Source organism: Nelumbo nucifera, chromosome 1 (assembly GCF_055504915.1).
Source record: "Nelumbo nucifera cultivar China Antique chromosome 1, China Antique-T2T, whole genome shotgun sequence".
Lineage (NCBI taxonomy): Eukaryota > Viridiplantae > Streptophyta > Magnoliopsida > Proteales > Nelumbonaceae > Nelumbo > Nelumbo nucifera.
The window spans coordinates 90,319,085-90,333,164 of NC_142649.1; the positions used below are offsets into that span (position 1 = coordinate 90,319,085).

The 14,080-nt window shown below is 36.9% G+C and overlaps 1 protein-coding gene across 1 annotated transcript; it reads left to right on the forward strand.

The window, feature by feature from the left end:
• The first annotated feature begins 4,462 nt into the window (after nucleotides 1–4,462).
• Nucleotides 4,463–6,073, forward strand: LOC104588863 (uncharacterized). The gene is made up of 2 exons (XM_088888409.1): nucleotides 4,463–5,650; nucleotides 5,801–6,073. The coding sequence occupies exon 1, from the start codon at nucleotides 4,513–4,515 to the stop codon at nucleotides 5,626–5,628; it is 1,116 nt and encodes a 371-aa protein (XP_088744535.1). The 5' UTR covers nucleotides 4,463–4,512; the 3' UTR covers nucleotides 5,629–5,650; nucleotides 5,801–6,073.
• Nucleotides 6,074–14,080: the final 8,007 nt, after the last annotated feature.

The window sequence follows — 14,080 nt, forward strand, 5'->3', positions numbered from 1 at the left end:
TTGAGGTCAATTGTGTGAACCCGTGAAGTTATAATTAAATAATACTTAAAAAATGTAAAAACATAAAAATAAAAATAAAATATATAAATTATGTAGAAAGCATTTGCACATATCTCTAATATTTTATATTAATGAGTCATATTAAAGAAAAATAAGTGTGACAGCATAGACAGAGAAATATAAAAAAAAATTATAGAAAATTTTGGAAATATATTATATACTATCACCATCACCATCACCATCATCAAAATTTGTCATATACAAAACACGTACACACTTACTAATATTACAAAAAATAAAAATAAAAAAAGCCCTCCAAAACTGAATCACTCAAGCCTTAAAATAATGAGAGAAATGGTGAACAAAATGAAATAGTTTGAATTTTTGAAGTGTTGAAAAAGTTTTGAATATGGAAAAGAGGAAAGGAAATTAAAACAACCAATTCAGACTAAGAAATATTCAAAGCAATAACTCTCTATGCTTGCTGTTATTCATAATGGATATATAGCAGTAGCAGAACTTGCTGGGGATGAATCTAGTCCTCTGACCACAATATTATCAGTTGTTCACATTGGTGGATTTTGTTTTTTTTTTTTCAAGCATGTTGTTCCACGCTCCTTAATTGTAAGTAAAAAATTTAAACGTGCCCGAATAAATAATTAATTTTCCCAAAATATTATTCCATATCTCATTGGAGGAGGGTGGCTAGACAATTGGCAATTCCTTTGGCTGAGAAACTGAAAGTAATTCAGGGAGCCCTAGAAGTTCACTACTGAATCATGTCTAGGGGTGTCAATTGGATTGGATTTGGTTCAATCCGGTCTAGTCCAGTGTGAATTCATTACAAATGGACCTAGTCCAATCTATTCCAATGAATATTTTGAATCATTTTGCACTGGTCCAGAGACTGTTCAATCTGTTCAAATTCCTGTTAATTTAGATTGATTTCAACTCAAAGCTAGACCATTGACACCCATATTCTTATCTTCTATCAATGGATCAGAATTGTCTCGTTCCAATATAAATTTATTATGGACGGACCAGGTCTAATCCAATATGTCATATTAGTCCATCCTATCCATCCAAATTTAATATATCTTATTGGTCTGTTCAATCCGTGCAAATGGATTTTAATTTAGAGGGAGTCTCACCCAAAACTGGGTCATATTTCTCTCTCTCTCTCTTCAAATCAGCCTCCCCAAAGGACAGCCTGCCCAAGTATTGAGTCATTAAATCAGATTCAGTGTCTGAGTGTATGGCTTCTGGGTATCACCGGTCCATGGGCAGCCGCACTCGGATAACCACTCACGTTTAAAATTGTTTTATTATTCTTTGCACCATACGAGCATGCAATCACCAGACAGCTTGGCCTCGAAGGACTCTAAATACGAGGCAATTAAGGCAATCATTAAGGAGTTAGGAGAAGGTGAGCAACTCTGCGCAGCAGCTGAAAGCTGATCACTGATGAGTGATGACACTCTTTTACATAAAGACATGTTCAACCCACCAATAATTTTCTTTATTTTCCTTGTTTTCCCAGCCCTTCTTTATGGGTTAGACTCTTTTGTTTCCACCAAGCAATCTGCTTCTATCCCATACCATGCCATCCTATTGATTCAAAGTTGAAATGATGACCAGTCTTTTGACGCCTGGACTGGACTGATTAGTAGGGTCGACCGGGTGTGCCCTATTATGAAAAGGGATTTGCTGCATGTGAATTTGCCGGTTTAATTTGGCTCAGCTAATTGGGCAGATTGTCAAATGGTTTTAATTCTAAAATCTGTTTGTCAAACCTTGTGGAATCGGTTGGCATCTCTCTACTGCTTTATCTTTATCTTTAGACCATAATGCAACAAGGTGGCATTTGGATTGTGGAAGTGAATTTTGATTTCAGTAGTTGAAACTTATCAGCTGGGTTCTTAGGAATCCAAACCCTAATCCCCATGTCATTTCAAAGTCCAGTCGAATGGTTTATGAGTGCATGGTCCAACCGTTGGCTTGGTTTAGTCCAATTCCGGGACATTACCAAGCAGTCAAAGCTCTCATTTTATATGATTTCTGTCTGCACTCATCCTAGTGAATTATTTTTTCTCCATCTCCCTCCCCCACTTCACATGGCCTCTTTCTACTCACCAATCAATCACTTTCCCTTAAATCTCCGCATTCAGCGCTTCTAAAATCAAACATCAATAGACAACAACCTAGGCTTCAATCCCATCAAATAAACTAAACAATGTCTTAATTAATTAGTTAGTCCTCCTCAATCTCAATCTCAACCTCAGTGACTTCACTGGTTCAAACTAACATAAATGATTAATTGTTAAATTGAACAACTCTTACTTACTACAGAACCTATTTGTCAGTGCAGGTCTCCACTACCCAAATATTTCAATGGTCTGAAAGATTTATACATTCATAAGATTTACTGGTAGTGTGATCAAAGTGTTGCCATTATTAGATTGAAAATTAAAATTACTTCAGTTGAGGCTACCCTCGACCCGACCCGACCCGCCAATTATAGACGGGTGAGGATATGATTCCCAAACACACGATACTAGCACATGATACTAGCAGAAGGCACATGCAATTTAGCACATGTGGGTTAGTGGGTACGTAGTCTCCAATTTTCTTTATTAGAAGGTGTATGATCAGCTCAATATAATAATAGAATGGCAATGGTTGGTTATAAATATTGGAGTCCTTGTCTGTAGAGGATGTTTGAATTTTCTCAATTTATTATCAACCCATTTCAGATTTAGCCCTTCATCTTCCGAATTACCCGGATTTGTTTCAAATGGATCCGACTTACTGACACCCCAAGAAATTAAAATAATATTAACTTGACCTTACATGTAAATACAGTGTCGGTGAGTACTAAAAGTCTAAAATGATGTTTATATTGATTTAATCTCTTTTCTAATGAGCATGCATTGATACCCTGCTACTCCATGATGCATGCATGAAAGTGTAAGGGTAATATGCTTTTGGTTGTAGATCAGACATGGCACACATGTGGGCCTAAGTGGACATATTGATATACAGTGTCACATTTAATGAAGGCGTGATACTCTTACTTTGATTTGCTTGATTGAAGGAAGAAGAAAAGAAATGCAGAAGACTGTTAGCAGCAGTAAAACCTATACCTGACAGAAATATCTGCAACTGTGAAAAACACCCATACATTGCAATCAATGCTCTCTACACTTTATCCCATCTCTGTGACTCTGATTATCATCTTATCTTTAGGAGAAATGTGAGTCTCATCTCCTCTCCATTTGAGTGGATGAAGAAATGAAAGCTGGCCTCAGTACTGTCAAAGGTAAAGCCCACTTGGGTATTTACCTCTCCATCCATGTATGATTTTTCTGTAGCCATTAATGTTGAAAGTTACCCTGTTTTACTCTTTACCTACTCTGCTTTCGTACACAATGCTCCATCATTTGCCATGTCTGGTCCATGCAGAGGACAAACTGCAGAAAACCATGACCACATTCTACAGAAAATTAATCTCTTCTAATCCATTAGATTACATTGTTAAATTTAGTCTTGTTATGGGATCTAGAGTAGTTAGGTGGTGGATGAATCTATGTTTGAAGGGGTTGTGTGATGTTAGAGTTAGAAATTTTCTTTTATGTTGTCTATTTAATCCATGATTTTTTTATCTGTTTTTTTGCACTAATCAAGTTCCAAGTGGAGGTGTAGTGATCTTTACTAAGAAGCAATAATTCAATAAATTAGTGATAAAATCAGAAGGTTCAGGAACTTGACGCTTCAAATTACCAAAGGAAAAAGAAAAAGAGATAAAGGAAAAGGGCGGGAAGAAAAGAAAAAGGAGCAAGGGTTCACTGCCATGAACCAGGCCCACGGCGGGAATTCAGCAGGAAAAAAGCTAGAAGGAAGGATATGGGGAATATGCCCACCCCAATTCGGGTCGGGGGAATTTCATCTCAAACCCAGATTGTTTGATAAGCATTTCAAAAATCAAAATGCCGTTTAGTGAGGCTAGGTTGTTGGGTTCAGTCTAGATTTACCAACCAGTCATCCCCCAGCTCTGGGTTTTGTCGGAGATGTGCCTACCGCTATATTCAATCTGGCTGATAAAAAGCATTTACAGAGAGAGAGAGAACAGAATGCTTGGGACCCTAAAAAAATATATATGAATGTAAAAGACTTTTTTGTACTTGAATAATTGCATCATCACATGAAGGAAATCCAGAGTTGTTTTGTTATTTCTTGCTGAGCTTGCAGCCTGCAGCCTCTTATGTCTTCTGAGGGGTTAACAACAATTGTGGAAAAGAAAAAGAAAAGCCAAAGTCAATAAAGACATTAAATATTAAAGCCATTCAAAGTATGATTTGTTTTTTCTACAGAGAAAGTTCCATCCTTCATGGGTTTAATGGGTTTTTACTACCTTATATTTTGAGGGTTATGAGGTAAATTACTAAGCTATATAAAGGGGTGAGACCTGTGAAGGATTCCACAGACGACACAGCCTAAACCCATTTGTGGAAGATGGGAAGGAAAGGAAGCAGGAGTGCCTCAATGGCCTCCTACTTAGCAACTCTTCTAGTGGTGATGCTTTCCTTGATAAGCTTGCCGGTAGAGACCACGGCCACCTACCCCTACTCATCTCCACCACCTCCTCCTTATCACTACAAATCACCACCACCTCCTCCTCCTTACCACTATCACTCTCCTCCACCACCACCTACACATCCCCACCACCCATCCCCTCCTTACCATTACAAATCTCCTCCACCACCACCTAAACATCCTCATCACCCACACCCTCCTTACCATTACAAATCTCCTCCACCACCACCAACACATCCTCATCCTCATCCCCATCCCCATCCTTACAAGTACAAGTCCCCACCACCTCCCCCTCACCCAGTCTACAAATACAAGTCTCCACCACCACCACCACCTCACCCAGTTTACAAGTACAAATCACCACCACCACCTCCACCTCACCCAGTCTACAAATACAAGTCTCCGCCACCACCACCACCTCACCCAGTTTACAAGTACAAATCACCACCACCACCTCCACCTCACCCAGTCTACAAATACAAGTCTCCGCCACCACCACCACCTCACCCAGTTTACAAGTACAAATCACCACCACCTCCTCCTCCTCACCCAACGTACAAGTATAAGTCTCCTCCACCACCAAGCCACCCACACCCACACCCGCATCCCCACCCACATCCCTACAAGTACAAGTCGCCACCACCTCCACCTCACCCAGTCTACAAATACAAGTCTCCACCACCACCGCCACCTCACCCTGTGTACAAGTACAAATCCCCACCACCACCTCCTCCCGTCTACTCGCCTCCTTCACCTCACCCAGTTTACAAGTATAAGTCTCCTCCTCCACCACATAAGCACCCACATCCACATCCCTACAAGTATAAGTCTCCACCACCACCTCCACCTCACCCAGTGTACAAATACAAGTCTCCTCCACCACCTCCACCACACCCAGTATACAAGTACAAGTCTCCCCCACCACCTCCACCTCACCCAGTATATAAATACAAGTCTCCACCTCCACCACCACCGGTGCACAAGCCACCAACTCCCTACGTGTATGCTTCACCTCCTCCTCCACACCACTACTGATGAAAAGAGTTTTTGAGGAACGGTAAGCATATTATATTTTTCTTTAAGCCACTCCAACGCCAAAATCTTTCAACACATCATAGATTGCAAATGGGTTAATTAGATACAATGCCTTGCATTTCTTCTACATTTTCTTTTCTCCGTGACAGATTTCTGTTTCTGCCAATTGCAGGAAAGGAGGTCTTTCTACAATGGATAAAATGGAATAAAAAGGAGGAAGCAAATCTTTTCTGTGAGGGAAGTAAGGCGAGTCTCCCGGTGTTGTTTTTTCTTTTTCTGAGATGGTGTAAAATAATCAATCAGAAAAAAGAAGGAAAAGGGAGAAAGCTTCAGTATCTCTTGTAATATCAGTGTAGTGCAGTTTGTGCGAAGGACTATCCATATATATGTGTAGTTTTCGATCCTTCAGCGAATGAAGAGATTGATTTGTTAGAGTTCCCAGAAAGCTCGAGTTGTGTTTACAGTATTTCTGATTTGCTTCTTTAATTTAATCTACCCAACTTAAATAAATGATCAGGAGGTCAAGAAATCACTTGAAAGGATGTATATCTATGTGGGTTTGCATCTAAATGATTTGTGAAAATTTCACAGTAATAACATGTGAAGCAGTGCTCTCTGGAAGTGCAAAAGTGTCGTACAATCTATGACAGCCATTAATAAAAACAGATCATTTGGTATTCATGAAACAGTAAGGAACATTCAACTCAAGACATTGTTCTGTTGATCAGAAATGCAGATGGTTTTAATTGTATACATGTATGATAAAGCACACAAACTATTGAAGAATTAGACAGAAGCTGATCCTGACTTCCTGATCAGATCATTCCTCAAAAAAAAAAAAAAATTGAAACAGGGTAAAGCACTGATTTGTTATTAACATAGTTTCATATTATGTAGGGCCACCTAGCTGAAGAAAAAGGGTACGTTGTTCCCACTGTAGGGAGCATAACTCTATACACTGTTGTCACTATTCCTCTTAATTTTTCTCTAAGGCTAGACAGAACTTACATGGTTATACCCATCTTGATTAATTACATGAAGGCAACACTGGTTAAAGTGGTTAATCAAGAAAAGAAAAAGAGGTGTGTGGGGTATGAATTTTCTTTATATTTTGCAAAGGTGGCTTTGAACATTGAAGCTAAAGCGACAAATAAACAAATAAAGATAGTACAGTGGTTTTCCTTTGGTAGTGATCGATGGTAGGACTATGATTTACAGGCAAGTTTCTTCTAAACAAAAGTTGTTAGGTTCACGTGTGAAATTTCACGGGAAACCTAAGCTTTCAAACTTTGAATGAAAAGTAATTATTGGGTAAACTATTGTCATCCACACTTTCTACTAATGCTACTTTCCTTGATCACATTTTCTTCTTGCATTTGGTCAGAAATATATATAGGTTAATAATTGTGAAAATGTGGATTAATTAAATATATATTATAATTTAATTACATCCATTTCATTGCGTTTTTCTTTCATTCTGATCAATTTCGAGTTTGAATAAAATTCGCTTAGATTGAAATTGATTTGATTTAGATGGGACTTATGCTGTGTTTGGTTTGATAGAAAATAAGAGAGAAATGCAAATAGATACAAAATAATATAAAATACAAGATTTTGTGTTCTATATATTTGTATTTGTACTCCTTCCAAACTAAGCATAAGGTTGTGTTTGGTTGCAATGCAAATAAATTTGCACTGATGCAAAACTATGACAGTGCAAATGATTTGAGTGCAAATTTTGACCTATTTTTGTTTCAAATTTTAGCTTATTTTGTTTGATTGCAGTACATATGAAGTAAATTAAGGCATGAAACATAATAAAGTAAAATCCAAAACAAAACTAAACAAGATTTTGCATTTTTTACATTTGCACTCCCTTGCATTTGTAGTAATGCAATTTGCATTACACAACCTAAAAATACATACAAAATAAAAGGTTTTGTACTATACATGCATTTGTATTTATAATTTTTCCAGTCTAAGGAATTTCACAACTTTGGTTCTCGTATTTTCTTGTGAAATCAAACACAGTTTCAAATTAAGTTACAATTCTTAGGGTCTGTTTGGTTTGCTGTTGAAATTAATCAGAATCAGAATTAAAACCCCTTGGAATCAGAATCAGAATGTCTATTCTGACCCCCACCTGTGTGGTTTATATGAGAATTGAAATTGGAATCAGAATCAGCTGAATGGAAGTCACATTCTGGAGGAAGGGAGGGAATGATCATTCCATCAAACGGGGGAATGTCATTTCACTAAAAATAGAAATTGGATTCCAATTCCACCAAGAATGGAAATTAAACCATTCCGATTCCGATTCCAAACCCTTGTTCCAATGAAACAAAGGGACCCTTAGTACTGAAAAATAAACCGCTCAAACGTAACCAATCCATTCTTTTATAAACAGATTTACAAATTTATCTATCAATTGAGATCCTATCCAGTTCAATTGGATTGGATTTTTTTTATACTTGATTGCATTTGGGTCAATTTGATGATCATTGGCTGGCAGTCATACATGAAGGTCATATAATTGGACCTAGGGCTCAATTCTCCAAAAGTGGGGCCAAAAGCCAGATAATTTAACTTGAATTCGAACAGTTAGGCATTAAGGGACACAACCACCTCATATACGAACTAGTAAATACGGATGGTATTGCTCAACAGTACCACTTTTTACTATATATATATATATATAAAGTATAAAGTATTGATATGCATCATTCGATACACCTTTCTGATATGCCCTTGTAGGGGGTGTTTCGGGTTGGCAAGTGGTTTAAGGGGTATAAATCGGTCCCTTTGAATCATGTTCGAAAAAAAGTAAAACAAAAAAACAAAAAAAAGAGTATTGATACAGGCCGATATGCCCTACCGGCATTAGGTTTGGCTAAATCTTAGATGACCTCAAGTTCAGCTTGAAACCTTGAAAATAAATATATTTTTATATTTTAAATTCATATTTTATAATATATATTATATTATATAAAATATAAAATATATTTATATAATATTTATTATAAAATATATTTTTATATTCTATAATGTATGCATGTATATATATATATATATATATGTATTAATTAAGCTAGGCTCGTAAGCTTTTGGTCAAGCTCATCCGAGATTCGAATTCAACTAAAACTGAACTCAAGCCTGAATTAAGCTACTCTGGAGCTCACATATGCTGCAACAGTAGTCACGCGTGCAAATCCAATGAAATATTAATACATTATTTCTTAAATTAAAAAAAAAAAACAAAACGGTTGATGCGATGTTTTGGCTTTTCTTTCAAATTAAAAGCTGATGTGTTCTCATTTCATTGGTGGTGACATGTGATGCATCATAGTAGATATTAGGGCTGCAAGTCGGTTCGGGTTAGGTTGGGTTGAGGCCAATCCTAGCCCAACCTTAAGTTCTAAACCCCTAACCCGACCTATCCAACTCTAACCCTAACCCAAAGTCAACTTCGGGTTGGGCCCAACCCAACCTTCTTCCCATCCTTTAAAACCTTGTAGAACTTCTTAATCTTAGATCTTAACTTTCATTACAGATATTAATTATATGTTTTATTAGTATTTATTTATTAATGTTTTTATTGGTTCTTTAAGTACAAAATTCAAAAAAAAAAAGTGTTTAAAATGACTATAGTTTATTATGATGACTTATAATAGATCTTTTATGGGTAGCAAACAACAGAGAGGAGATAAAAAATAAAATATTTAGAAAACATAAAATATGTTATCAAGGTTTTAGTATTTCCAGTTAGGATTAAATGAAGTGATTATCTTGAATGAAATAAATGATAATGTGGTAGTGGCTATACAACCATTATGCACCTAAACAAATCAATGTATAAATCATATAAATAATATATATTTATATAGGATATACACTATAGAGTCAGGTTTGGATTGCCCAAGGGGTCAACCCTAACCCAATCCGAAATAAAATAGGGTTCATAAATTTCAACCCTAACCTTAACCCGAGCATCAACCCAACCCAACCCAACTCAACTTTTTCAAGTTGGGTTAGGATTGAATTCGGGTTAACCCAGTCCAAATTGCAGCCTTAGCAGATATTTTTCTTGTGGAACACGTATATATTCACAGTATACATAAGCAAATTTTTCCTTTAATTGGGATAGCACTCCCTCCCATAGTCCCATACATGTTTCACTCCCTCCCAATTGTTTGTGCTTGATTGGAGGTCTGCAAGGAATCAAGTGTTGCAAATATGCATGGTAGCAATGTCAATCAATGCCAAGGGTGGTGCATCCCTCTTCAAGCTTCAATGTTATCATAAATGAGTTTAGATGGACTCCCCCACAGCACATCCCCTGAGCACCAAGGGATGTACTGTTAGTTATGCGCGCGAAATATTATTTCCTATACTCGGAGGAGATGTGCTGTGGAGCGCTTGTTGGGGCACACAACAGACAACACACTGTGGGGACCCTATCCGGATGATGAGCTGCACTTGATCGCTGCTGCGTTGGAAACTGTTTTGCAAATAATAACACCCCACATTAGCCATTGATGCAAACTATAAGAGATTGAGTGGATGTAGGGCATATACACTTGATGTCTGGCATGGGGCGTCATTATTGGTTAAAACTTAAAACAGCACTAAACGCACTCATCAAGTGCAGCTCCTGACCATAAAAACACACATAAAAAGACTGGGTATTGAACAGGAAAAGGGGTACGTGTTCTCTGAATGTACTGGGAACAAAATTTGATTGTCGTCTATGTTCCACAGCACTCCATACATCATGGTTTTTAAAACCGATCCGGTGATCAAATCAATTAGGGTCTGGTTATCGGATCGAACGGTCTGACCGTTTGAACCGAATACTTGGTTCATTTTGATAGAAAAATAAAAAAAAAAACCAAAAAAATAAAAAATGGTCAAAATCGTTCGAACGGTTCAAACAATTAATCACCCGATTCAACAATTCGCTTACCAAAATCAATGGTTTTGGGTAGAAATCCAGTTTTTAGAAAAAACGGAACCAATTAAAAGACCAATTTCCAATTTTTTCGGCCCAACCGTCCGGTCTGGCTTTGAAAACCATGCCATACATTGTTGGATCCTACCAACATCACATGCGCTACATATTATATTGTATGTCGTTCAGCTCTAGCTCCTATTCCTATATTAAAAGCTTTAAGTCTTTATACCTTGTACCTTTATGCCTTCCACTCTTCTTTATCTTAGTAGCACTTTATGCATGTTGGGTTCAACTAGAAGAGCACCAAAGATGTGACCACTCCATTTGCTTTTCTTTCCTCCAATTCCTATACTAACCAATAAATTGCATGCATGAAAGTCTTTACACATGCATATAAAAGATAGAGAAAAAATGGATCAAACAAAATCTTTCTGATATGACATGGTTAAAGCCTTGGAGATGTAATGGTATGGCCCATCCGGATGAACGAAAGACAAAATCATGCACATCAAGTTGGACAATCTTTCACGAGTGAACATGTCAGTGTTGTGGGTCCCGATTTTGAATTAGTTATAAGTTGTGGTGGGGTCCAAGCAATTACATCAAAGGTCATGATTCATGGTTCTAGACTTGTGCTCAAAGCATGTCATAAACAAAATTCCGGACTCTTCTAACTCAAGGAATTGTATAAAGAACTTGATTGAAAGAATATATTCCACTACAGGAATTGATTCCCATATCGATCTGATATCCTTTAACGTGAATGATTTGCTTCATGCAGTGAAAGTGGCCATATATATATGAAAAAGATAATTTACACATAGTGGAAGGAGTGAGTCTCGTGAACAAATGGGAGCGTAAAATAATCAAGCATATAAACGGCAAAAAAGAAAGAGAGTGAAGAGACATTTCACCATAAAGATTTCAATCAGCCCCACACTGACACACACAAGATAAAGTGATAAACCCAACAGCCAGCTTCCGAGAAACAATGAAATTTTTTTAGGGACGCCCAGAATGAAAATGTTTGTCTATGACTTTTGGGCATTCTCTGTGAGTAGAGAGATCTTAATTAGTGAATCAGCTAAATCTGGAAAGGTGGAGGAATCCTTGTTCAAAAGAATGTAACATGGGGCCTAAGACAAGGACATGAGAAGAAAAATAAAGAAATAATCTAAGTCTAAACGACGTAAAAACAAATGAGTGATCTCTGATCTCTGAAATCTTTCATAGCCAAGAACATTTTGAGGAAAAAGAAAAAGAGGACAAGAAATAAAAAAGTAAGAGCTAGGTTTGGAATTATTGGTGTATAGTGATGTATAGTGAATACAGCTAAGGCATCTCCTCTATTGATTTACATCATTACATGGTCGGGTCAGGGTCATTGTCTAAGGAACTGCAGAACAAGCTACTGAGATTTCGGGTCTTGCCCTCTGGATATCTATAAATTTATCGATTTTGACTTGTAAAAAACAGAAGAGGACAAGAAGCAGGAAGGTGGGATTGTTCTATGCTCACGGAGGCAACAGTCACAGTCACAATCACAGGCGCCTAGCGGGACTCTACATAACCTAAACAAGAAAATAGCAAAGAAAGAAGATTTTTTTAAACTGAACTCCATCTTATGTCTGCGTTTTGCATTGTGGGATGGGATACGAAACCTGCAGATTACATGTTTGATGTTAAAACCCAAGTGCCCAGAACCCTGAAGAACAAGAGCAGGGAAGGTAGTAGTAGCTCTATAGTAATCCAAAAGGGTGTAAAGTGTAAACTGGCAAGTTGGTCAGGTCTGGGGGAGTCTGAACTCCAGACTCCAGACTGTTTAGACTTGACCCAGCTATCCCTTGCTCCTGAAAAGTTAATCAAGTAAAGCTGTAAAGTTACCAAAACTTTTGGTTTTGGGTATGCATGTTAGCAGTCGGCTCATCTCAGCTCAGCTGCACGGCAGCTATGCACCAAACAAGCATCTTAAGGCTGTGACACAGAGTCACAAGCAGTGTTTTAAGAACTGAACCGGGTGTCATCGACAGAAAAGCTGGCCAATGGCAGGTTTGGAGGTTAGCCCAATCAAAGAATCAAAATCCTCAAAAACCCGATCCTGGTAATCTTGTAAGGGTCAATGACTTTTGGCCAACTTGTGGAGTGCTTGTTGTAGGGAAGAGTTTATGATGTTTGGCGTTCAGGTTCAGTTTAGATTTTTGTTCTCAATGGGTCAGGTCTAATCTATACAACAGAACCGAACTGACTGAACTTTGTCGGTTTGGTTCTAAGTTTATGTTCAATTAAACATTGGATTGGGGCCAATTAACACTTGTTACATCAAAAGCAAAGCTTTAAATTCTTATTAACATAGGTAATCATAAATCCCAAGCATAATCGGGTCAGACCCATTTGTCCCAATTAATACATGTCATATTTCTTTTTTTTTTGTGATGGTTTTGAGTCTGTCAGATGGAACTGATTATTATTGTTTTGGAACTGGTACAGCCTATTCCTAATCACACCCATTTCATTTATTATTGGGAGAATGACGGTTCATCCTAATATTAGAATTTTTAATTCAGAATTTTTAGGCCCAATGACTTTAAAACTATAAGGGAATTCAGTAAACAATTTTGTAAAACTATTTGAAAACTTCACCTTTGACTTTGAGGCCAGGACATGAAAAAAGATATGAACTATTAGGCAGAGACATTTTTCTTTTCTTTGGGGTGAAGCAATTGAAGTAGGGTTACAATTTGCAAATGGTATCTATTTACCCCAATATAAATTCAAATTTGGTCCAATTAATCAATTTATAATTGGATATATATATATACACTAAAAATTTTTATCTTATTTATTAGTAAAGTTGGTATTAATGCTGTTTCTTTATTAGAGTCAATGGGTCAAATATTTTAAATTTATTTTCAATATGTTTTTCCATATATATATATATATATATCTCTGCTCTCTCCATGCAAAAAATGGAATCTACTCGTGCGAGTAGATTCCCAGGTGAGAGCACCCCTATTCTATTAATTATAATAACGGTAATTACTATTATAAATTATTGTTATTTAAATTACAATTATTATTATAATAGTTATTAATTACTGTTATTAATTACAATTATAAATAACAGTAATTAATTATTATACCAGTAATTACTAATTATTACAGTAATTAATTATTGTAATTTAATAATTACTGATTATTACAGTAATTTACAAGCAAAAAATTACGGAATCATTTTGGCCATCGGTTTTTGGGTCAACGATTCGATCATCCTATTCAAACAGACGGTCTGTTCTGACAAAAAAAAAATTATAGGCAAAAAATTGAGTTTGTGAGGCCCATTAAATAGTATCATACGTGTTATGTCATTCGAGCGTGTGATTCATACGACCCAAAAACGAAACCGTTCTAGCCACTAGTTTTTGGGTCAATGGTTTGACTGTTCGGTTCGAATGGACGACCCATTCTAACAACAAAAAATTACAGAACCATTTTGGCCATCGG